This window comes from Podarcis liolepis, assembly GCF_965112155.1.
Source record: "Podarcis liolepis genome assembly, chromosome: 1".
Classification (NCBI taxonomy): domain Eukaryota; kingdom Metazoa; phylum Chordata; class Lepidosauria; order Squamata; family Lacertidae; genus Podarcis; species Podarcis liolepis.
The window spans coordinates 86,428,302-86,452,509 of record NC_139554.1 but is presented as its reverse complement, the minus strand read 5'-3'; the positions used below and the strand labels follow the sequence as shown (position 1 = coordinate 86,452,509).

Here is a 24,208-nt window from a genome sequence, read left to right as displayed (position 1 = left end):
GATGTGTGTGAAATGTGATTTGAGGACTCGAGTAGGTCATGTAGCAAGCCTGTGTTGCCAAGGTTTAAGTAGTTAAAATCAGCAATGAATTACATGAGAAAGTCTACCATGGTGTTTGACAGTTCTGATGGCATAGACCCTCACTGCTGGTACTTCTGATGTGGTGGGGAAGCAAGAGTCCTCTGAAAAGAAGTATAAAATCCCTTCTGCTTTCAGCTTTTCAGGAATCAGTAAATGTGCACTTGCCTGTTCTCCATTGCTGCCATATGGAGCTCTAGCCTAGTAGATGAGGGACAACAGCACTTGTTCACTCTAATGCTAATGTGGTTTATGCAGGGTCCAACCTCTGTATTCCAGGTTGTATTTTAATATAGATTTTGACTAATCACAGTAAGCTGTGCAAGCAAATGTCATGACAGGATGTCCAGAGTTGCTAAACATTGTTTCTTTTATTCAGCAGTAAAAGGAACTTGATACAGGGATTAGCAAATACCACACTGGACAAGCCTACTGAATCACTTCCTCAGATCTCTGAGTCACCACTCGCCCATCCACAATTTCTTGTGTAGTGACCACCACCTTCTTAATGGTCTGTCTCCTGGTGTCTGCAAAAGAGGAATAAAGAGTAACTGGTTAGAGTGCGAAGCCTAGGATGGACTCGGGAGACTAGATCAGAGATCAAAAACTTGCTTTTTAAAAAAAGAAAAAAGCCTGAAGACTGCCTTTTGACGCTGCTAAATGCAACCTCCACCTTGAGGACACCTGTGCAGCTTTTCAATTGAGACTGCAACTGCTGCTTGTCAATGAGAAACAGGGCTGGTTCCTAGGGTATACACTGGTAAATATGAGTTCAAGCTTTGTATGTGTGCATTACATCCTCTGATGCATAAAACTGACTTCCTGAAGATACTTGGGTACAGCCAACTGCCTTGATACAGCACTGTGCTTGGAGCCCCTGTGCATGTTGAACAATTTACTCAGTTTAGCGTTCTTCACACCAAGCCACAGCCAAAAGAGTCCTGTTGGTAGAAAAGCAAACAAAGCCTGGGAGAGTGTTTGAATTGTGAGGCCGGGAGATCAACAAGCAGGTTTCAGGCAGACACAGACATGCAGAAGCAAAGCAGCACTGTGCTAAGTAATGTCTACTGCTACATCATAGAGGAGAACTTACCTGCTTTGCCTGAGTTCTGCAACTCCCCTCTGAAAATACAAAACATGGCAGCCATTTGTTTGCTTCATCCTAGGACAATTTGCTTACTGTGATGGCTTCCTGCTACAGATTTGCTTACACACCTGTGCCACCGAACGCATTGCATTAGCTTCTACAGCCATATTTCCCATCTGCTGCCTTGTTTCCTCCAAAGTCAGTGGGGTTACTCAAGGGACTTAAATGATTGTTAGCAACCTTTCTACCACTCGTAGCCTGACAAAAATGAGGCTGCCAGCATCAGATGCCATGAGGGTTCCTGCCTCTTTAGTAATGGTTTTAGAGAGAAAATTTCACTAGTAAGACGCCTTGTCACATCACATGGCTACAATGATAAGAGAAACAGCACCTGTGGGTTTTCCCCTTTATGCTATTCTGAAAGATGCAAGTGCCTTCCCATTCTATACCTGAAAACCACCTGTCTTAGCTAATGGTCTCCCCCATTCATGAAAAAGCAGAAACTGAGTTGGCCCCTCTGTCCCACAAGGCAGTCAGCTCAGAGACAGCTAAGTCATGTACTGGTTGCAGCTCTAGCTATATAACTGAAGGTTGTGATGGTTCAGACCTAATTAGAATGTAGATTTACTTAAACTTTTACTACCCTGACCTAGGGAAGAACAGCAAAGCACAAATGATTATAAAGAAAGGAGGATAGAATTATTAACCTTGTAACTTGATGCTATGCCCAATGTGAAGGTAGCTCCCGGTATATTTTTATTAGGAAGCAAGTTAAGTATTTTTAGATACATGCAGCGCTAGAAAAATTACGTCCTATGGATAGATACATCACACAGAATTTTGACTGGATGGAGTGGCTGGCAAACTAGCAGATGTAGATTTCTGAAAACATGCCCCCCTACCAGTGTCATACTGTGAATCAAACTTGGTAGCATGGATCATACAGGAAAAACCAGCCAGGGAGCCAGGAATGGCTGCAGCTTCCTGTCAAATGTAGGTTGGGGAAGGGAAAGTGAGCCTGATGGAAGAACTCCAGGGACATTCAACAGGCATATGACCAAGAAGTACAAGGAAGGAAGTCAGGGGCATAACCCTTCATTACCTGTCTGTTGCTCCCTCGATCAAGCTACGGTAGTGTTCAATCTCATTCTCTAGCTTGGTCTTGAGGTCTAGCAGGGCCTCATAGTCTCGGGCCTGCCTCTCCAAGTCAGTGCGGCAGGCTGCCAGCTCATCTTGCAGCTTGGCGATGATATGGTTGAGATTGGTCATTTCATTTTGATAGTGCTCTCCTGTGTTCTTCAAGGTGTTCTCCAGCGTATCTATCTGCATCACAAAATGGTTTGGGCTTATGCAGTGAACAAAATTTGATACCCTAACTTTTATACAGAATTAGGCAAAAATGGGTGGATATTGGCCAGGACTCCACAAATTCTGTAAGAGCAGCTCTCTTAGTTTAATGAGTTTTAGATTTGTTCTTTCAACAGTAGTACCCTCATGTGTGTTGAAAAACACACACAAAAAACAGCTTCTGAAGCTGAGCAGAGCTAGGTTGCTTTATTGATAGAGGAAGAAATCAACTATTCAGGTGGGGGAGTCAATATGTTCCATGGGGCGAACAAAAGTCTCTGGGGTGAATTTAAGTCTCTGGGAATTCCACCCTGTGCTTGTGCAGCTTTCAGCCATTGCCACCCCTTTAAAGTTTAAATCATATTAAAATAGGCACTCGTGCCAAAACAAATGGCATTTAATAGGCCCAGTCTGTAATATTTATGCAGCTTGGGGAGGTAGAGCTGGTGCTGCTTGTGAAGCGGAAGTAAGAAAAGCTGCATCCTTCATTCACCCACAGCTGGAGCAAGGAGCAAAAGTGTGTGTCCTTTCTTACAGTAGCATCTGTCACTCCTGGAGCCCAGCAACCACAGGTGTGAGAAGCCTGGGCTGACTCAACTTGAATAGGGTGCAGTGGCTGACCCAGAAAATGGATATGGAGGACAGAACTGTGTGCAGTGCATCACTGGTCCAGCACCCCTTAGCTAGCCGGCTAATAGATATTAGCAGCAATAGATCTCAAGCCAGCTCTGGGTGCTTGATAAGTCATTGGTCAAAGCAATCTTTCTCACTTCACTCTTCACTCCAAGTTGATTGGTCATAATAAAGGTATTTTGCTTTGGGGGTCAGTTCCTTTAATTCTAAGTTCAACCCTTAGCTGTGCATTCTGATGTTACAGACCTCTTATTTGATGGATTTCATCTCTGAAGAAAAACTGTATCTAGAGTCACTGGGGTGCATTGGTTACAAGTGATGAATTAAGACCCTGGGTGGCCTTCGGGGAGTTCCCAACTCTCAACCTAACCCTACCCCACAGGGTTGTTGTGAGAATAAAATGGGGAGGTGGGGAGAGCCATGGATGCCAGCTTGAGCTCTTTGCAAAGAAGGTGGGATAGAACTGTAATAATAAATGAATAATTTTGATACGCAGATGATTGACAAAGAGCACAACAGGAGACAACACTCCTGCTATAAAATAAGTAGTGGTACTTCTTCACTGCCTGTTGCATGCTTATAATTTGCAGGAAGAAGTTATTCACTGCTCAGGAGAGCCTCTTATGACCTATACTGGGAATTGGGAAGGAAAGAGGGCACCCCTCTTCTTACCGTTTTCTGCAGAGTCTGGCGTTCAATCTCTATTCCCTGGAGCTGCCGACGAAGCTCTGTCAACTCGCTTTTGGCTTCTTCCAGTGCCTGGGCATGCACATCTGCTTCTTGAGACATGGAGTCAAACTGCAAGGGCGAACAGTAATGGCAAAGGGAAGTTAGAGTGGGGCAGAGAGCCATGCTCCCTCCTAGGGATGAAGCAATCTTGTTGGTTTCCCACAGTTTTTCGATTTTCCAATCATCAGTTCTCCACATTTCCATGTCATTTTGTGATTATTGTTTGTTAAAGGTCCCTGCGAAAAAATTCATCAGCATTTTAGTGAGTTTCTCCTAATACACAAGTTTGTAGGCAAGTTCGCCTAATATACTCATTTTTGCACAGCAGCCTCCCCAAATACAATGATTTTTGGTACGTTCTTTCCACTGCTACCTGACATTGAATGCATACTTGACCTTAGTACAGTGGAACCTTGGTTGTCGAACATATTCCATTCCGGAAGACCGTTCAACTTCTGAAACGTTTGACAACCGAGGTTCAATGGGCGATCAGCAAATTCCATTGCAAAAATGGAGAAATGCGCCTCGGAAGCCATTCGACTTCCAAGGCACGTTCGAAAACAAGCATTCGCTTCCAGGTTTTCGGCGTTCGGGTTCCGAATTGTTCGGCTTCCGAGACGCTCAAAAACCGAGGTTCCACTGTATTCGCATTCCTGCTTGGCTGGAGAATGGCATTGCAAAATTCAGAGAAGTGTGAATTCTGAACAGTGGCTGGGTTTCAAGTTTGCATATTGTTTTGTGAAAAAAGTGAATTAGTTAGATTTGCCTTTAAATGTGAACTCGACCAATTTTCTGTCCCGTCCCTGCTCTCCCCCTTCCCTAGCTCCCTCCTCACCTTGGTTTTGTACAAGTCCTCAGCCTCGGAACGGCTCTGCTCAGCCATTTTCTCATACTGGTTGCGGATCTCAGCGATGGTCTCGCTCAGGTCATGTTTCTGTGGATTATCCACCTGCACCGTTATGTCAGATTTGGCGATCAGAGCATTGAGAGCCTCTACTTCCTGCAGACCATGCAGAAAGGGAGAAAGCCTGTTAGGGGGCAGAGTTCAATATGGCCTTTGGGGGGAAGCATTTGTCTCCACAGAGAAGCCTGAAGTATATGTATTCTTTCCTATTGTTTACTACTGTCTCATCTCCCTTCTATTTTAAGAGTTTAAATTGTAAGTACCACACTGCCAGGTGTCCCCACATATTTTTCTCAGAACATGCTTCCAAGGGATCTAGAGACCTTACTTATTATTCTTATTATTCTTATGTATTACATGCTTTTTATATTGGAATTTTATGTTGTGAAAAGCCCTGAAATTGATGGATAAAGGGTGGTATACTACTACTACTACTACTAATAATAATAATAATAATAATAATAATAATAATAATAATAATAATACCAATAATACTACTACTATTAATAATAATAACATTGTGTCTGCAGTGTGAGATATTTCTCAGCTGTATCTGTTGTAACAATGGATGCTAGTCTGGACTTTTTACATGGTTTATTACTGCAGATCATGGCATCAGTGCAGCTGTCATAGCTTTAATATAAAATATACCCCTCAACAAACTACGCACAACTCTGGTACCAGCTCCTACCTTAGACATTACCTTATAGGGGTAGCAGACAGTTTTACTGTAAAGATCAGCATACTGATCTCTAGTTTCCAGAAAAGTTTAATCATCACCCTCCCATAAGAAGGAACTGGATTTCACATGGGCAACAAAGTCTTCTTTCAAAAGTAAATTATTCAGGAAATGTATAGGTAACTTGTTGGTTATCCCCAACTAATGTTGTGACCACACAGTTTCAAACTTATCTCAGGACACAAACTTGCAGGAAATAAACAATGCTTCAAAGGGTTTAAGGTGTCAGATTATTCACTCACTCGGTTGGCTCAAAATAGTATTTGAACCCCAGATTTTCAGTGGTTAGGTAGGTCACACAACAGGCCCTCCTTTTTGCTCTACAATCTCAAGGATCATCCTTGTGCTTTGCTTAATCACGGCTTGTGCTTTCCTTAATCACGGCTTGGGGGAGAGATACTATTGGCTTGTTGACATAGGATCCTGAAGGGGAGATCTTAACTCTCACGGAAGGTACAGTTATCTATCCCTGACTTGTGCTCCACTTATGACCAGATCGGGTGTACTCACTCTCCATGTTTAAGTAGGGCCTTTATTTTACTCTCATAATTAAGGTGTGTATGAACCGTAAGGCTTGTTGCGTGCATAGTTGTAGCCTGAAGCAGCATCTTTCATTCCATGTAAGCTTTCTTTATTCCTCTGGTGTGTGTGTGAATGTCGTTATTGGCTATTATTATTATTATTATTATTATTATTAGGATAAGGGCAAGCATGTATTTACTATGGACACACATACTGACTACATGGGAAATATTCCAATCCTCTCAGAGCTGTGTCTTGAATACGTGGGGATGGACACACAGGTGGGTTCAGACGCAGCCCTCACCATACTGTTACCTCATGGTGGCTTTTGCGCAAGTGAGCCAGCTCCTCTCTGAGGGACTCCAGTTCCCCTTCCAACTTCAAGCGGGAATAGTTGGTGTCATCGATCATTTTGCGCAACCCATGTGTGTCCTTTTGCACGCTGTCACACATAGCCTGCTCTGCATCCAGTCTGGAAGAAGGGAAGGAGGAAACAAGAAACAAATGAACAAACAAGTTGCAAGGCTGAAACCAAGTACAAGTAATGGAACAGACTTTCACTTAACCTTTTAGACCCGGGTGTAAATCATGCTCAGGTATTTTCCCAGACCACCTCCACATTTGGGGGTGAGGGTTAACATGATTTAAATATTGATATTAGTATTTTAATATTTTAATCTATTTTCATGGCCATTGGGATATAGCTGGTACTCTGTTGTCTCTTCTGGCTCTGGTCTGAGTAGGATTAGATGCATGTCTCACTCAAAAATTTAGCAGCAGCTTTTCAAACCTTTCTTGACTTCCACTTTCATATATATATATATATATATATATATATATATATATATATATATATATATATATGCAGGTTTTGGTGTCTTCGGGTGTCTTCCCGTGTAAGAGTTGGGGTGTCTAGGCGACGTTTCGACGAGGTCTCACTCGTCATCTTCAGGCTGGTGCTTTCGGCTTCTTGTTACTGGAACAGAGCAGGATCTCAGTGTTTGAGTTCCTATAAATACTGTTGAGGGGGTGTGGTGTATAGCCTCCAACGTTCTGGGCAGAGAGGAAGTTCAAACCGACACCAGAACCAGAGGCACACAGAACGCCATCACCAATCAACCACACCAGACCCAAACCCAGACCCTCTCCACAGATAAATTACAGACACCATCCAGTAGCCAAACCATAGTGGCACCTCCGGATGCTGCACCCCCCTGCAATCCCTACACAGATCTGGCTGGCACAGGGCACAAAACCACAGCTCGCCCCTATACACGAAGCCAAGCCAGAGCACAACTAAGTGCAGTACAGCCATCTTCTCAGAAAAACTCTTCACAAGCTCAAGAGGTCAAGACACGAAAGCTTTAGCAACTAATCCACACTTAATGACCCACCTAAGTGGTACTCAGAATATCACTCAAGAAATCACTCAAGATATCCCTCAAGTAATTAAGGAACAAAAGAAGAAAAGACACACTAACCTGGGAACTTCCTCTCTGCCCAGAACGTTGGAGGCTATACACCACACCCCCTCAACAGTATTTATAGGAACTCAAACACTGAGATCCTGCTCTGTTCCAGTAACAAGAAGCCGAAAGCACCAGCCTGAAGATGACGAGTGAGACCTCGTCGAAACGTCGCCTAGAGGTTCACATAGTCATGTGGCTTATATGTGTATGTTTTAAAACAAATGTTAAATTTCTATCCCATCATTCAGCTATGAAATCTCAAAGCAGTTCATGTGATAAAAGCCAACTACAAAGAATAAAAACACCAATCAATCAATATAAAACTGACAAGGAACAAGAATCCAACAAACACCACTCCCCTCATATTGAGTCAGACCACTGGTCCATTTAGCGACACTGACTGTCAACAACTTCCTGGTGTTTTAAGCAGAAGACATTCCTAGCCCCTCCCTGGAGATGCCAGGGAGTGAACCTGGGACATGGTGGCTCCAAGCCACATATAATCAAATTTACAGAATTTATCGTGAGGTGCAGCATTGTTGAAGAAAGAGATGAGTAAATAAGGTGCAGGAAGGATGTCAGGGTTGGAGGTCATGAACAGAGGTCCCAAGGAACAGACAATTAGCCATGTATAGAACAGAGATTCTATCCTCATGACCCAGGTATCTTTTACAGGCAATGCCAATCATACGGACTAGAAACATTAACAAATTTGCAGTTGTGTGTCAAATATTAATTTCAATGTAGAACCTCAAGAACTGCGCTAGTAAAATTCCTCCACAAAAAGTAACATACGCTAAAAGTGTGATAGCCAGTTAACACTGAAGAGTGTTGAATTAATTGATTAGAAAGTGAGAATGTTTCACTTTGAACCTGTGAGAAAGCAACATTTTCAAGGGATCCCAGTTTTTATTTTTGAAACTTCTTTGGCATATGGAATTCAACACGCAAACACCCCAGGAGACTTCATTGTGATTTCTCCTCACATTTAGGTGTCTGGAGTAGAATTATACACTCTTTCCACAGGCCTGCTTTTATGGTACAGTTTTTGTAAAGGTTTGTAAACAAAACAACTTACTTGTGCTTGAAGTCATCAGCTGCCAACCTGGCATTATCGATTTGCAGAAGCAGCTTAACATTGTCCAAATTGAGGTCTTCCACCTGACATGGGAAGGAGCAGTTGTATATCAGTAATGCATGTACAACACAATCCTATGCAAAAATCCCACCGTGTTCAAATAGGTTTGCATCAATCCCATATTCTCGGCTCCTGTTGAAAATCAGCTGCACATAGAGGGTTGCAGTCTGGATAATCAAATGTATTTGCAAAGCAAATGAACATATTTGTTTTCATGTGCATGGCAGACATGTTCTTTGAACCACTGCATTTGGTTATACAAAATAAAATCTAGGTTCTGATGGCTGCAATGTTTGCTTTGTGCTATCCAGAGTAGGCCATTTATGAGACTCCATTGTGTTGATGTGTAACTTGTTGGAATGAAAATCTGAATGACTGAATCTTCAATTCAGTGTTCCTGTTCTGTCATATACCACTACATTAATAAGATGTGTTGTTGTTTTTTCTCTACAGGCTGGGTGTATCCTAGTTGGATCATGTGATTCCCTGTCAAACATTGTGTTTCAGGAGAGCCCTTCCTCCTTTTTCTTTTAAACTGATGTGAACCACTTTGGGAGTCAATGTCTGAACAGTGGGATAAGAACATAATAACTCAACACACAAACTACCCCTCATTTTGAGCCACTCTGGTGCATTATGGGTGGACTAGCCCTTGCAAACCAGCTATAAAAAGCTGATGAGCTGCTAGCCAATGCTCAGCTCTGGGAAATTTCCTATGAATGAATCTACCTGGTTAGATGCTACACATCTCAGCACCTTTCAACCCTGGTGTTACAAGAACATGCTGAAAACCAGTTGGGCAGAAATGTAGATTCCACTAGGTGGTCAAACAGGTAATCCAAGGATATTAGCCTAAAAAGAAAGCTACACCTACCAAACCAAGGGCTTGGATTTCCAGCTACACTCAGCTTTTCAAATATGAGCTTACAACAGGGAAACAATTGGAGTTGTATGCCTCACTATGAAACGAATACATTACAGCTGTGCTTTCTTTTTTGCGGGGGGAGGCAGGTGTTAGATAGGGAAGGATTAGGTGATTTTTTTCCAAGGAAGTTATTACACCCCCACATTTTGGGAGTGTCTGGATCCTCCTTTGTTTGGACATGCAAGCATCCCGTACAAGGAAGAAAAGAAAGTCTATCAAGAAGGGGTTTTATTTCCATACGATTCTTACAGAAAGCGAGTGAGGGAATAAGCTTGTATTTTTAACCAGACTGTTGCTAAACTGTCAAGAGAAAACAGGATCAAAAAGTTATATGGGTGTGGAGAGGGTGCTTGGTTGCTTTCTGGAAAAGCTGGGAAAACATTTAGACTGCACACGCGCGCACACAACACTTTATTCTAGAATCCAACGTGCATCTCCTCCAATTTAGTATTTAGCAATTCCATATGCTTTTCATTGGTGTTTATATGGATTATGGCAATACCATGTACATGAAGTGCTCTGTGGCACTTTTAAAACACTGGAAGATAGGAAAATAATATATCCATATTGCAAATAGGTTTAGGGCTGAGTCTGGCTCCTTTGCCCCAGTTCTCCTCCAGTTCTGCTTTCCACCATTCTCTCTTGGCCTTCAACCTGTATTAGGTCAATGTGTCCCCTTGGCCACTGACTCTACTCGCCCAGTTTCTGACCTTTCTACCCACACCTTTATCGTTTGCACTTGCCCTCTTGCTCATTTGCCTGAATCGCCTGGATTTACCAGCAGTACAAACACTCGGGCAGCAAAACGCTAGCAATGCACGCTTTCCAGCGAGTTCCATTGAACATAGTGGGGAAGAAAACGTGCGTGGAACGAACCGTGGCCTTGGTGGGCGTAGCTGTGTTGGGGTCCTATGAAGTGCTGGAATGATCTGCAGATGACCATCCGTACCTGGAGATGGAGAATCACCTGAAAGGTGCTCTAGTATCCTCTCTCGCCAAGCCCACCAGCGTTTTGCGTCCCCTCCGCCCGCATCCCTTTCCCACCTGCCAGGTGTTTCACCCCGTCCCTTTCAGCCGCGCCCCTCACCTGCTTGCGCAGCTCGGCCAGGGGCCTTTCGCAGGCTTCCCAGTCTTTCTGGCCGATGGCGCCGGCTTTGCGCGCTCGGATGGCGGCGATCTCCTCCTCCAGAGCTCGGTTGGCCGCCTCCAGCCCGCGCACCCGCTGCAGGTAGCCGGCCAGGCGCTCGTTCAAGCCCTGCAGCGCCTCCTGCTGCCGGCCCGGGCCCAGCCAGGCAGGAGCCACATCCGCGCTGGCCCGCGCCGCCGGGAGCGCCGCGTGCAGCCGGGACAACGAGAACCAGGAGTCCGAACCGCTGGAGCTGCCGCGCACGGAGCCCGCGGAAGAAGCCGGATAGAAGCGCCCCGAGGCCGCGGACAGGGAGCCGCTGCGCGGACGAGAATAGAACGACATCGCGCCACCTGGCGCGCTGGGCGCCCGCACCGGCCCGTTATATCCTCCAGGATGCTCATTTGCATGCCCAGGTAGCGGCCAGCCAATGGGAGAGAGCCTAGCTGCCACATTGGTAGAAGAGAATCCGTTTGCACACGCCTCCTTTGTTTGCAGGAAGGATTGTGGTTTTTTTTTGGGGGGGGGGGGCTTTGGCACAAACTTTGGGCAGCCTTCCAGGCGCTCGTCTTGGACCGCCGTAATAATCTCAAATAAGAAGGACCAAAGGGGCGGAGCTATGCAAACAAGTGGAACGGACTCGTAGACTGAGCTGGCTTTAGCGGTGTCATGCGATTGGCCGAGCGAGGCGATAGGGGCGCGGCTATGTTAATCAGGGTGCAACTCGATAGCGCGGATGCGTGAAGCGCAAATTGATGTGCAAATATGCCATCACGCTCCACGTTACGTGAAGCCCTGGAAAGGGGGAGGGGGCGCTGATATGCCAATAAAGTGCCCAGGTGTGCAAGGGGCGGGGCCTTCTGCATCTCCCCTGCTATTAAGCTCGGCCCAGGTGCTGAACACCTGTATTCCTCTTGCCCTTCTCCTCGGAGAGCCAGCGCTGCAGCCCGCGCACCATGAGCACCAGTTACCCTCGCCCGGGGAGCCTGAGCTTTAGCAGCCGCTCCCACGGCTCCCTCTCCAACCGGGGCTCTTTGTACCGGGCCAGCCCGGGGAGCTTCCAGCCGGGGCTCTTCCGACTAGGATCCACTTCCAGCGCCTTCCCCGGCTCTCCCCTGTCCGCCTCGCCCGCTTTCCTTCTCTCCTCGCTGCCCACTTTGGAGATCGACCCTAAACTGCACCAGATCCGGACGGAGGAGAAGGAGCAGATCAAAGGGCTCAACAATCAGTTCGCCTCCTTCATCGACAAGGTGCAACCAGGATGCGCGCGTGGGGCGGGACGTTGCTCTGGGGTGGGGGGTGCGAGAGAGGGGGGGGAAGGGTGTTGGTTGTGCCTATTGAAATGAACATGCCCAAGTTAGTGTAGACCCATTGAAACGGATGGGCTGAGTCAAACTTAATTTACTACCACTCAGAGAGATTGCCCCTTTGCGCAGGCAATGCTGCTCCAATCAGAGTGGAGAATACGGAGACGGAAGCATTTATGGAAGTTCCAAGTTCGTGTCAACTTGTATTCAGGTGTCTGAAGTTATGGGACCCTGTTGTTAACATCTATCCTTGTTGTTATCACTACGCAGAGCCCAAACCTCTGCCAGGCACAGTTTCAATAGAAGTTAACCTAACGCTGGCAATTACTTGCAATTACTTCCACTAAGGTAAAGTTTGGAACACACCAAAAAAGGGTCTTTCACGCTCATCCCCAGTGCATTTATTTATTCACAGCGCAACAAAAAGCACAGCAGCCGCTCCCACGGCTCCCAAAGAGGAGAAAAACCTTTAAAAACCAACAAAACTTGATAAATTGATTTCCATAGGTGCTTCCTTCTAGAAACCACTAGAGATGGTGCAAGTCAGTGGATGCAAAGGAGATGCTTGATAAGAGTACCTGTTTTCCCTAATGGGGCAAGTAATAGCTTTGGAAAGATAAGGCTATATATATATATATATATATATATATATATATATATATTTATATTGGCTGAGGCTGCAGTCTTGTACCTGAAAATAAGCTCCTTTGGGAACAGTGTTATTTCTGAGTAGATGTGTACAAGATTGCACTGCAGATGTTTCAGGGTAAGCTGTTAAAACTCAGGTCTCCCTGAAGTGTGATCCCAGTGTGACGTGGGTTCTCCACATAGCTAGCTTTTAAAAGCTTTAAAGAGATGGGAGATATGATCAGAGATCTCCAGAATATGATCTACTTTGGCTGTGAGTCAAATACTGCATTATTTGACTAGCAGACTTTTCAAGGCCTCTTTCCAAGATTATAAATTGGCGATTCCAGGAATTGGACTTTCATGGAAAGTATTACATACACTCTGTTTATATATAGGGAATGGAGTTAGATGTATACCCAAGTCTAGAACATTGAACTAACACATGTTCACATGACTGTTGCAATAAAGATGGACAAAGGGGGTGGAGGAAGAATTTTTCATCCTTCAATAAATATATACTGAAAGGGTGTTAGGGAAAACTGTGCTACATATCACACCACCAGACAAATATGATGCTCATATCACTAACAAAGGGTTTTCCAACATCCCAATTTCCCCAAACTAAGGTGGTGTGTGTGTGTGTGTGTGTGTGTGTGTGTGTGTGTGTGTGTGTGTTCGTGTTCATCTTAATCATCCATGTTGTTCAATCTTACTGTAAACTGAGGAGTAGGTGAAACTTAAGTTGTTTGCTTAAAATAAAAGATCAAGCTCTTTATTCTGGGACCAGGAAGTAAAACAAGATCTGATGTAATTGTGAATTGTAGAATGTGGTTGTGCTGGTTCTAAAAGGAATATGGATCTCAAAACTGATAGTCAATTTACTAAAGCTTCCCAAGGTGTGAGCTACAGGAAATTGTGCAAAAGTATTTCTTTCATATACACACTCACTATAAATTGATTATTTTAATCTAATATGGATTTCCCCCCCCTCCACAAAAATGTTCTGTACTTTAGTGCAATTCAATAAGTGTCTATACAGAAGTCGCCATTAATTCAATGGGGCTCATTTTCAGATACAGAATTTCAGCCTCAGTTGTACGTTAGTCTGCGTGTGCATGTGTGTGTGCTGGGGGAGGGGTTTCTTTTCAATCTAATAAAATACTGTCTTTAAAAACTATTTATTTTGAAACTACAAACCAGCTCTAGGACACACTGCTTAAATAACGTTAATGAATTTTGCAGTCCAGAAACTTCCAGTTTCTAACAGGCACGCTGTCCACAGAAACATTTCACAAATTTGTTTTAGGTAGCTGCATATACACCATACATTAAAAACACATAGCTTCCTCCCAATACTACTGGGAACTGTAGTTTTCCAAGGGTGCTGGTAATTGTGGCTCTGTGAGAAGTAAACTACAGTACATTGTTTGGGGGACGTCATGTGCTTTAGATGTGTGGTGTGTACACAGCTGTTATTAGGAGGATCGCCACACCTGTGAGGGATGCTGTATATGTATCAAAATTCCTACAGAGCAGCCAAAGATGCAAATGCTGCATTGTGTAGGAGACAAAATTTATCCCTCCTACATAGCAAGCTATTCTTGCCAACCTTCCCAGCTATTAAAGATGCAGGATGCCTGTCTGTACTCTCCTTAGCCAGTGAACATCCTACATGTTCGCTTGTGCTGAGAGACAGTAGCCATTTGTTGCATTCAGCAGCCCAAAATATGTGAGGGATCATTGCATGACATGGATTCACACAAAACCCACCGTGCAAATCAATGCAGACATTTCGAAGGCACAAAGCAGCCTCCGAAAGCTGCTTCTGAAATATCCCTAAGCATGATACCTGAAAAAGTGAGCTCTTTGGATAGGTGATTGGAGTCCTCAACTATGGCTCAATGGATTCCTTATTTTACTAAAATTGTGTGTTGCAAGACAGTTAAATGAAGGCTCCAATCCTACTTCTAATGTAATGCGTCATAACAATGAAACAAAGAGGATTTGCGCCCCCTGGTGGACAGATGTGTCAAATGCTAGTTCTTGGTTTTCCTGAAATGTTTCACTAAAGTAGCACTACCGTTTCAATTCGTAGAGCTAGCTTACTTCACACTCCTCCTTCTGATACAGAATCCTGATTTCGAGGAGTGGGTGCACGGTGATTTTGCCCCTACTCCATGTCTCTAAATCTTTCCCCGAAAAGGGGAGACGACAAAGGGGAGGGCACATTTCCCAGCAATCCCAAATCTGAGGAGTTGGGGGCAGAAACTAGAAATCTCTTCTCAACTGTTTATGCCAGGGGTTGTCAACCTTGTCTCTACTGCCCACAAGTGGGCATTTCAGGATTCTAGGGGGTGGTAGGGGGTTCTATGGCACAAGCTGAATCCTCCTTCCATCGAGCACTGGTGGGCGGTAAGGAAATTTTACCATCAAGAAAGATGCAATATTGGGCGGTAGGTATAAAAAGGTTGACTACCCCTGGTTTATGCAGTATCACATAGTACTGAAACATTTTGAATTAGAAGACTGAAGGCATTGGTCTTTCTCTAATTCCTATATTCAGGCATGAGTGCTGTTGCTTATGTCACCCATGCAGAAGAGAGAAGTAACAGCAAACCTAAGTATGGCTGCCTAAGCCACTCCTGTTTAGTCTCCATTTGGGGTGCTCTCACCACTGTTTTGGGAAGAGGTATACACACAACATGAGCCACAATCCATATCTATCCTGTTAAAGGTAAAGGGACCCCTGACCATTAGGTCCAGTCGTGACCGACTCTGGGGTTGCGGCGCTCATCTCGCTTTATTGGCCGAGGGAGCCGGCGTACAGCTTCCAGGTCATGTGGCCAGCATGACTAAGCCGCTTCTGGCGAACCAGAGCAGTGCACAGAAATGCCGTTTACCTTCCCACCGGAGCAGTACCTATTTATCTACTTGGACTTTGACTTGCTTTTGAACTGCTAGATTGGCAGGAGCAGGGACCGAGCAACGGGAGCTCACCCCATTGCGGGGATTCAAACCGCCGACCTTCTGATCAGCAAGCCCTAGGCTCTGTGGCTTAACCCACAGCACCACCCATGTCCATTTATCCTGTTGTTCCTTAGTAAATACTGTGTTTTGATGCCTCCCCTGCCCCAAACCTGCTTTGATCCAAATGGAGGAAAAGCAATGGTGTGGCCATGTACACAGCCCAACACTAAAATGAGACTGACTAGTGTGGCAACACATTATTTCTGTCCTGCTTTGCTCTAAAGGAATTGTAGAAATGAAGGCAATGGAGGGTTGGGGCATCACACAGAAAATCTACCATTTCTCAGTCCTGTAAACGATTTGCATGTGAGTTAGTTTGTTTCAGTGGATTCCAAAAAAAAAAAAAGCAAGGATTTCAGGCAGGATGTGATGCAATGAATGAAAGTAAGTAGTCATTAGATTTCCTTCTGAATTGCCTGCCCTGTGGAATGCCCTCTCACCAGGTGTCAAGGAAATAAACAACTATCTGGCTTTTAGAAGACATCTGAAAGCAGTCCGGTTTAGGGAAGTTTTTAATGTCTGATGTTTTATTGTATTTTTAATATTTTGTTGGAAGCTGCCCAGAGTGCCTGGGGAAACCTGGCCAGATGGGTGGGGTATAAATAATAAATTTTATTTATTAATCATTATCATTATTATTGTTATTGAAATGCACTGTATTTCTGAATGGCCATCTCATCAGAATGAATCAAACACAGAGCACATAGTGGGGGGTTTTAGAAACCAGTCACAAATGGCCAGACAGAAGCATTGCCTGAGTAACCACTGAAAGGTGTGGTGGGATTCTGGACCCTGAACAAGGCTGCTCAGGGCTCCCTGCCCCAGTGCCCATTTCATTTATTTATTTATTTATTTATTTATCCATCCATCCATCCATCCATCCACCCCCAGGTGCGAAAGTTAGAGCAACAGAACAAAGTGCTGGAGACACAGCTGAGGCTTCTGAAGGGCAAAGACCAGTACAAATCCAATGTGGGGCGCATCATGACGGCCCACAGCCAGCCTCTCAAGCAGCAAATTGATGCACTGAAACAGGACAAGGTGAAGCTGCAGAATGAGCTGGACCACATGCAGGCCTATCTGGATGAACTTAAAAGCAGGTGGGTTTGCGAGATGCAAATGAGATGCATTTTAAATTGAGATCTTACATGCCTAGCAAGGCAGGAAGTGGCTAGCAGATACTTGGAAGAGGAGCTACAGGTGCTGTGGAGAAAGGAAAGAAAGCCTGGAGGGCAAGGGGGTTGGAAAACGGGGCATAGATGTTCAGTCTAAATTCCCTGTTTGCCAAGATCAAACAGCATCTCCTCTCCCTCTCTTTCTAGGTATGAAGATGAAATCAACCGGCGTAACCAACTTGAAAATGAATTTGTGCTTACCAAGAAGGTGGGTCTCGGAAGTGAAAAAAACATCTACACATAGAACTTGTAGGGAATAGGGTTCCAAGGCAGTTCTCCCTATTCCCCACACCCAGGATAGCCAGTGGGTGCCCTCAAGGGGTCCAAATCCCAAGATATACAGTGGTACTCAGGTTACATACACTTCAGGTTACAGACTCCGCTAACCTAGAAATAGTACCTCAGGTTAAGAACTTTGCTTCAGGATGAGAACAGAAATCGTGCTCTGGTGGCGCAGCAGCAGCAAGAGGCCCCATTAGCTAAAGTGGTGCTTCAGGTTAAGAACAGTTTCAGGTTAAGTACAGATCACTGGAACGAATTAAGTACTTAACCTGAGGTACCACTGTATAAACCTCTTAGCAAAACACTCACCAGCCAAGGGTAGTCCAAACAAACCAAAGCGAAGAACAGGAAATCAGTCTAGGTTCAAACCATGATCCAGAGGCCAGGTCCGAGGTCACTGTTCAGCTAAGATATAACATAGCAAGGCAGGGGAACTGGAACCAGGAGCCAGAGACTTGTGCTGTTTCCAATTACCAAAAGGCTCAAGAGGGAGAATTTATGTACTCTGGCCTCCTAGAGCACACCCTAAGCACAGCTGGTGGCGGTGAAGGGATGTCAGGGATTTGTTACTCATGAGGAGATACCTTACTCACAAGCAATGGTACTGGCTCAACAGCAGACACAGGGCTCAGGAGCCACCTTGGAAGATAAAGGTGGTACAGTGGTACCTCGGGTTACATACGCTTCAGGTTACAGACTCCGCTAACCCGTAAATAATACCTCGGGTTAAGAACTTTGCTTCAGGATGAGAACAGAAATTGGGTGGCGGTGGCGCAGCAGCAGCAGGAGGCCCCATTAGCTAAAGTGGTGCTTCAGGTTAAGAACAGTTTCTGATTAAAAACGGACCTCCAGAACGAATTAAGTACGTAACCAGAGGTACCACTGTATATAAAATGTAATAAATATAATTAATAAATAAAAGACTGCTGTTCAATCACTGCCATCTCCTGGTCCACCTTCCCCTGCATCTTGGCAGTTCAAAGGCCTCTCCAGATTCTACAAAGGCTCTCTGGTTTGCAGGAATGTCAGAGGGGAGATCTGGCATCCCTGCTCCCCCTTCCAAAGTGATTGAAGAGATCCCCTCTCCTCCAAGCCAGCTTCCCACAATTCACCCCTCTGCTCTGTTTCTTCTTCCTCTGTCAGAGCTGCCAACCCAATCCCGCTGCCGGGCTCATGACAGGTGAATCCTGTTCTGACCAAGGCATGGGATCTGCTGACTACTTCTCTCCTGTGACAGGACCTAGATGACATCTATGTGCAGAAAGTGGTTGTTGAGTCGAAGCTAGAGAGCACCTCCAATGAAATGAAATACCTCAACCAGCTCTTTGAAGAGGTGGGTGACACATGGGAGAAGAGTGGTGGGTGTGTTTGGTAGGGGTGAGTGGGAAGAGGGTGGGATTATTATCCCATCATCTGGATTGATGGCTCACAAGGAGTACTCAGAGGAGATGAGAAGGGCTTGGGCTTTGCTCCATGATTATGTTCTCCATCTGAGATGACCTGTCATCCCAACCTCATCAACAATGTCATTATTTCTCTCTCTCTCTCTGCTCATCACACCCAGGAGACCCGGGAGTTGCAACCTCAGATCCAAAATGCAATGGTGACTGTGGAGATGGACAATAACCGGGAGTTGGAGATGAAGCATATAATTGATGAGGTGAAGGAGCAGTACCAGGCCATGGCTGCCAAAAGCCGTGATGAGACTGAACAGTGGTACAAGAACAAGGCGAGTAGCACATTTCCATCACGTGGAAGTGTGTGCATGCAGGCATGCAGAACATATATGCATATGGTTGAACATAACATTTTAAAGAGAATTGGCTGGTACCTGGATGAAGCTGTTGACTAAAGCCTCCTGGTTCTTCTCTTTACCTTCCAGTGTGATGACATAGCAAGAAAGACCCAGAAGAACCTTGAGGATCTGAAGAGAGCTAGAGGGCAGATTGCTGAGCTGACACGCTACGCCCAGCGTCTTAATGGGGAAATTGAGGCCCTGAAGAACCAGGTGAGCTGTCTCTGGGCAGAAAACGAGTCTTATTTAAACTATTGGTGAAAGCTGAGAGTTTACACTAACAGGGGAAATTAGACTGCACTCACATCCCCTTACACACTCTACCTCTCATTCCTGAGCCATTCAACCATTATATGATTGCATTTCACAGATAGGTTATACCTTAGGTCTGCAGGTAGCCTCAATCTTCATAAAGAAGTGGAACAGCTGGAAGGGGATGAGAAATGGGTAATTTGGTCTTGAGGGGGGCATGCTTCATGGATCCACTTCATGTCCCCATTCCACATACACTCCTAAATGAAATGTGTGGCCCAGAAGGCCTTCAGCTGCTTCCAAAGGTCTACAGCCCAAACACTGATTCTTTTTGAAGGGTAACTTAGGCCACTTCCAGATGACCTGCTAATTGAGCATTCATCCTCATTGGTTTGCATAAAGTTTGTGGGGAGGTTAGGTGACATGGGCTGTTCATTGAGTACAGTGGTACCTCTGGAACTTAATTTGTGGAACTTAATTTGTTCCAGAGGTCCATTCTTAACCTGAAATCGTTCTCAACCTGGGGTACCACTTTAGTAAAGGGGCTTCCTGCTGCCGCGGCGCTGCCAACGCGCAATTTCTGTTCTCATCCTGAGGTAAAGTTCTTAACCCGAGGTACTACTTCCGGGTTGGCGGAGCCTGTAACCCGAAGTGTTGTAACCCGAGGTACCACTGTATTTATTATGATTCGTTTGCAGGGCACCACATCAAGCAATTCCCCCCCCCCCACACTTCTCAGTGCAAAAAGTCCCATTTTAATGGGTTTCCTGCACAAGGTACCAAATCCACTCTAATTGCACAACCTGAATTTTCCATCATGGGGTAGGCTCCCACCCACAAAATAGCAACTTTCTGGGCATGACCTTAGCAATTTGTTATATTGAAATAACTGTGGACACTTCGACTGTCTCTCTGTTCAGGTGAGATTCATTCACTTGCTGGTCAATTCATGTTGTGCAGTTTTCAACAGATTAGGAGGTCTTGTGCAACAAACCTGCTTCTCCAAAAGATCAGAGTTTCTGCAATAAAGAAAAGTGACGGGGAAATGTACTGGAAAGCATAGGATAACACCTGCTTTGGCAACATCATCTAACCTCCTTGCAAACAAATCAGAACGGACGCTCAGTAAACAGGTCATCTGGAAATGCCCTGTATCCCCAAACTGAGGAACAGTGGAAGGGCTCATTTTTGCCCAAGTTTTCTCAGCTCTTCCTTTGCTATTCAAATTGGCAGCTGGGGAAAATAGGACAAGCAGCCGCAGCCAAATTGGAGCAACCATGCAGCCCCAAAACAGGATCTTCCCCATCACGCTACAATAAGAGACAGGCCTTGCCTCCAGTTTCCTACTGTGGGCTTTCCCTGTGGCTTCCCACCACGGTGTTGGAGCCGTCTCACAGCTCCTCTCTCCTCCTGCCCAGCGAGCCAACCTGGAGAGTGCCGTGGCGCAGGCTGAAGAGCAAGGGGAGCAGGCTGTGCAGAGTGCCAAGGGTGCCATCCAAGACCTGGAGGAGGCTTTGAGGCGGGCCAAGCACGATATGGCTGGCAAGGTGCGAGAATACCAAGAGCTGATGAATGTCAAGCTGGCCCTTGACATAGAAATTGCCACCTATCAGAAACTGCTGGAAGGAGAAGAGAACCGGTAAGCAAGGTCCTGTGGGCGGTAAGCAGTGTTAGTCCTGTTGAGAGAAGACTCATTGAAGCTGATAGACATGAGTCCCTTGGATCCATTCATTTCAGTGGGTCTGCTCTGAGTAGGATTTAGTTGGATGCAGCCCTAACTTTGGTGGAACTCGCCATGCATGGATGGGGCAGGTGGGAGGTTGGTGAATCAGTCGCTCTGCACCTGGACATCTAGGATTGGCTGTTCTGCGTGACATCACTATGCTGTCACATGGGAAGCTGCTTCTACAGAGTCAGACTGACAGTCTATCTAACTCAGTATTGCCTACACACCATGGGCCACAATCATGGTTTTGGAGGTTGTTTGCACTAATGGGTGTGTGGCCACCCCATTCTGTCGGTCTGTGTCTATCATGCGCACACACACATACACACACACACACACACACACACACACACACAGGCATCCATGTTCCTCAGATGATCTGTGCAGATCAGTTGAGGGGGTGCATTAGCTTCAGCCCCCCTCCTTTCATCAGATGCACAAACTGATTACCAGGAAGTGTGCTATATTTAACCCTATCAGGTGCTTTGCTCCACTCATCCCAGTTTTCTCTCTCTGCTTGTGTGTGTGTGTGTGTGTGTTTGCCATTGCCAAAATCAGCAGGGGGTTGGGAGGTAAAAAAATAAATGTGGGGTGGGGGCACTTGAAACACTAAAACACCATTGTTCCATCACATGTTTTTCCCCCCTTCTCTCAGGATGGGTGGCCAGGCTCCAAGTCAGCAGTTCAGTGCTATAGACAAACTAGGTAAGTGCATTTCCTACTCTGAAGCTGTGCATGATGTTCCCTAGAAGAGTCCCAAGCCTGTGGTAAAAATGGGTGCTCATAAAATGGAGGCGGCTGGTAACTTCATCAATCTCTCCTGCCATCCACTGGATTCTTCTGGTAACGTGGCAGCCCCATCCTTGCCAAACGGGTTCCCTTTGAGCTTTTCTAGGTTTCCTAAACGACTAAACAACAACAACAATTTTTTTGCTATTGTCATCACTCATCACTGCATTTTTCAAATATTTGTTGAATATTTTATATCTCCGTTGGATACTGGAAGACATTCGATTTTAACATTTGGTATTTGGCAGTCTGATACTGATTACAGTTCTTGATAGTTGATTATGTGTCATGGTACAGTGGTGCCTCGCAAGACGAAAAGAATCCGTTCTGTGATTCTCTTCGTCTAGCAGTTTTTTCGTCTTGCGAAGCAAGCCCATTGACGGATTAGCGGATTAGCACTATTAGCTGCTTTTAGCGGCTTTTAGCGGCTTATCTGCTGATCGGATCAGTTGATAAGCGGCTTAGCGGCTTAGAAAAAGGGGGGGGGGAATCCGCAGGAACTCGCAAGGCATTGTCGTCTTGCGAAGCAAGCCCATAGGAAATTCGTTTTGCGAAGCACCTCCAAAACGGAAAACCCTTTCGTCTAGCGGGTTTTCCGTCTTGTGAGGCATTCGTCTTGCGGGGCACCACTGTATTTGGCATTTGACAGGGAAGACTTTCCACCCAGTGTGTCTGCCATGATGTGGACCCAAATTAGTTAGTTGTTATCTTGAGGTCTCAGTATTTAAACTTTTACATGTGTTAGGTGAACAGAAAACAGTAGAAACATATTTTAAATGTAATCAAGAGATTTTGTCCACGCACACACTACAGAAGGCTCCAGAACACCTCAGTTTTTCTTATGCTTGTTTGGCCTGCTTCTTGACCTTAATACTGAATGATGCCCCACAAGAAGCCAGAATTTCATGTAATATATTGGGTGCCTCCTATCCTCTGCAGGGTTCTGCATCCTCCTTATAATTCCACTCTGCTCAAGACCCTTTGGGTTCCTCAGAATGGTATCCTTGCTCAGTCTCCATTAGTGCAAAATATATTGGTCCTGTTTCTGGTTCTATATCTGGGTCTGGGTCTGGGTCTCTCTCTCTCTCTCTCTCTCTCTCTCTCTCTCTGTGTGTGTGTGTGTGTGTCTGTGTGTGTGTGTGTGTGTGTGTCTGCAAATTCATGTAAATCACTCGCTTAGTGCAAATGGCCAGTTGGCCTTCTGGCTCCTGGACCTGCTGCTAACTTGCTTGAATGGCGTTTCTAGCTGCCTCCTCTTTCTCAAATCACTTTGGGGGGGGTCAAATCAGGAGTCTCTTGCTTAAAGCCATCCTTCTTTGATCTCTTGACCCAGATTTCTAAATCCATCCATTGCTTATGCAGCTGGGCTACTGACACAGGGGATGGCACTGCCTGCCCACAACATGGCACCTGGGGGGACTTCCTTGACCAACAACAACTCCCTGAAGAGGCCCTTGCTCATCAAAACCATCGAGACCAAGGATGGGAAGATCCTCTCTGAGGCCAGTCACTTCTCAGAAAAGTAGCCGAAGCAGAACAAGCCAAAGGGGCAATCAGGCCCCAGTGCTTAAAAATAAATGAGTGTTTTAAAGCCTTCTACAGATCCTTGTTTTCTTTACTTGTCCACACAGTGGGTCTATTTCCTCTCTAAGCCAACACAGGCAGGCCAGAACCCACTGCTGGTAAACTGGTGTGGGTGATGCATCCCTTTGACACAGGGATGGGGGACCTGCAGCCCTCCAGAGCAGGCTTCCTCACCCTCGGCCCTCCAGATGTTTTTGGCCTACAACTCCCATGATCCCTAGCTAGCAGGACCAATGGTCAGGGATGATGGAACTGTAGTCTGAAAACATCTGGAGGGCTGAGGTTGAGGAGGCCTGCTCCAGAGGTTGACAAACAACAACTCTCATCAGCCCAGCAGCATGACCAGCATTCAAGGATGCTGGGAGTTGTAGTGTCGCAAACATCTGGAGAACCAAAGTTTCCCCCATCCCTGGCTCAATTCCATCAATATTATCCTCAGCTGCACCAAGTTTTTTGCATGAGTCCTGACAGCAGCTCCAGGCATTTGGTCCCTAATCTTCCATTTTTGCCCATGCGTCATATAGGTTTATTTTTTGCTTGCGGAGAAGCGGGAGGTTCTGATCTCCCTAGATAAAGTGTACAACAGTGGATACTGGACATTTTGCATCCAGGATGATGGCTTTTTCTTGGATGCTGAACAAGACTGAATTCCTGTCTTATCCTGGCCAATCCTGAGCATCTGGCTTTGCTAGTCATTCCTTCACTCCCTTGTTATGCTGGAGAGGACTGGCCCAACCCTTTGGGTTTTGTTGAAGAAACAATTGTCATTGTTTGCCCTTAAAAGGCAAGCTGGTACTTTTGGAGACAAGAGTGGGGCATAACTTATGTCTTTTAGAGAAGAGGGATGATGTTCCTAGGGGAGAAGCATCATGGTAGCCTACAGTTTGAAAGTTCAGATGCATTTGGGGTGGGAGGAGGTAGCCTGGTGTGCAATGAATAAAATG

The 24,208-nt window shown here is 45.5% G+C and overlaps 2 protein-coding genes across 4 annotated transcripts; one reads left to right on the top strand and one right to left on the bottom strand.

Annotated features, from left to right (window-relative positions):
- Nucleotides 1-430: 430 nt before the first annotated feature.
- LOC310700840 (keratin, type I cytoskeletal 18-A-like) lies at nucleotides 431-11,201 on the bottom strand. Of its 2 annotated transcripts, XM_083490789.1 has the most exons (8): nucleotides 10,659-11,201; nucleotides 8,587-8,669; nucleotides 6,355-6,511; nucleotides 4,710-4,874; nucleotides 3,818-3,943; nucleotides 2,268-2,488; nucleotides 1,172-1,200; nucleotides 431-605 (listed from the first exon to the last, which is right to left on the bottom strand). In XM_083490789.1, exons 1-8 carry the CDS (start codon nucleotides 11,040-11,042, stop codon nucleotides 508-510), a joined length of 1,263 nt encoding a protein of 420 aa, XP_083346915.1. In that variant the 5' UTR covers nucleotides 11,043-11,201; the 3' UTR covers nucleotides 431-507. The 2 variants fall into 2 exon arrangements, with proteins under 2 accessions (XP_083346915.1, XP_083346916.1); XM_083490790.1 differs by lacking the exon at nucleotides 1,172-1,200 and having other exon boundaries at nucleotides 10,659-11,197.
- Nucleotides 11,202-11,499: 298 nt separating this feature from the next.
- On the top strand, nucleotides 11,500-23,279 carry LOC310700801 (keratin, type II cytoskeletal 8-like). Of its 2 annotated transcripts, none has more exons than XM_083490680.1 (9): nucleotides 11,500-11,947; nucleotides 16,553-16,761; nucleotides 16,984-17,044; nucleotides 18,356-18,451; nucleotides 18,683-18,847; nucleotides 19,001-19,126; nucleotides 20,584-20,804; nucleotides 21,547-21,596; nucleotides 23,014-23,279. In XM_083490680.1, exons 1-9 carry the CDS (start codon nucleotides 11,654-11,656, stop codon nucleotides 23,019-23,021), a joined length of 1,230 nt encoding a protein of 409 aa, XP_083346806.1. In that variant the 5' UTR covers nucleotides 11,500-11,653; the 3' UTR covers nucleotides 23,022-23,279. The 2 variants fall into 2 exon arrangements, with proteins under 2 accessions (XP_083346806.1, XP_083346805.1); XM_083490679.1 differs by having other exon boundaries at nucleotides 11,502-11,947; nucleotides 23,043-23,279.
- Nucleotides 23,280-24,208: the final 929 nt, after the last annotated feature.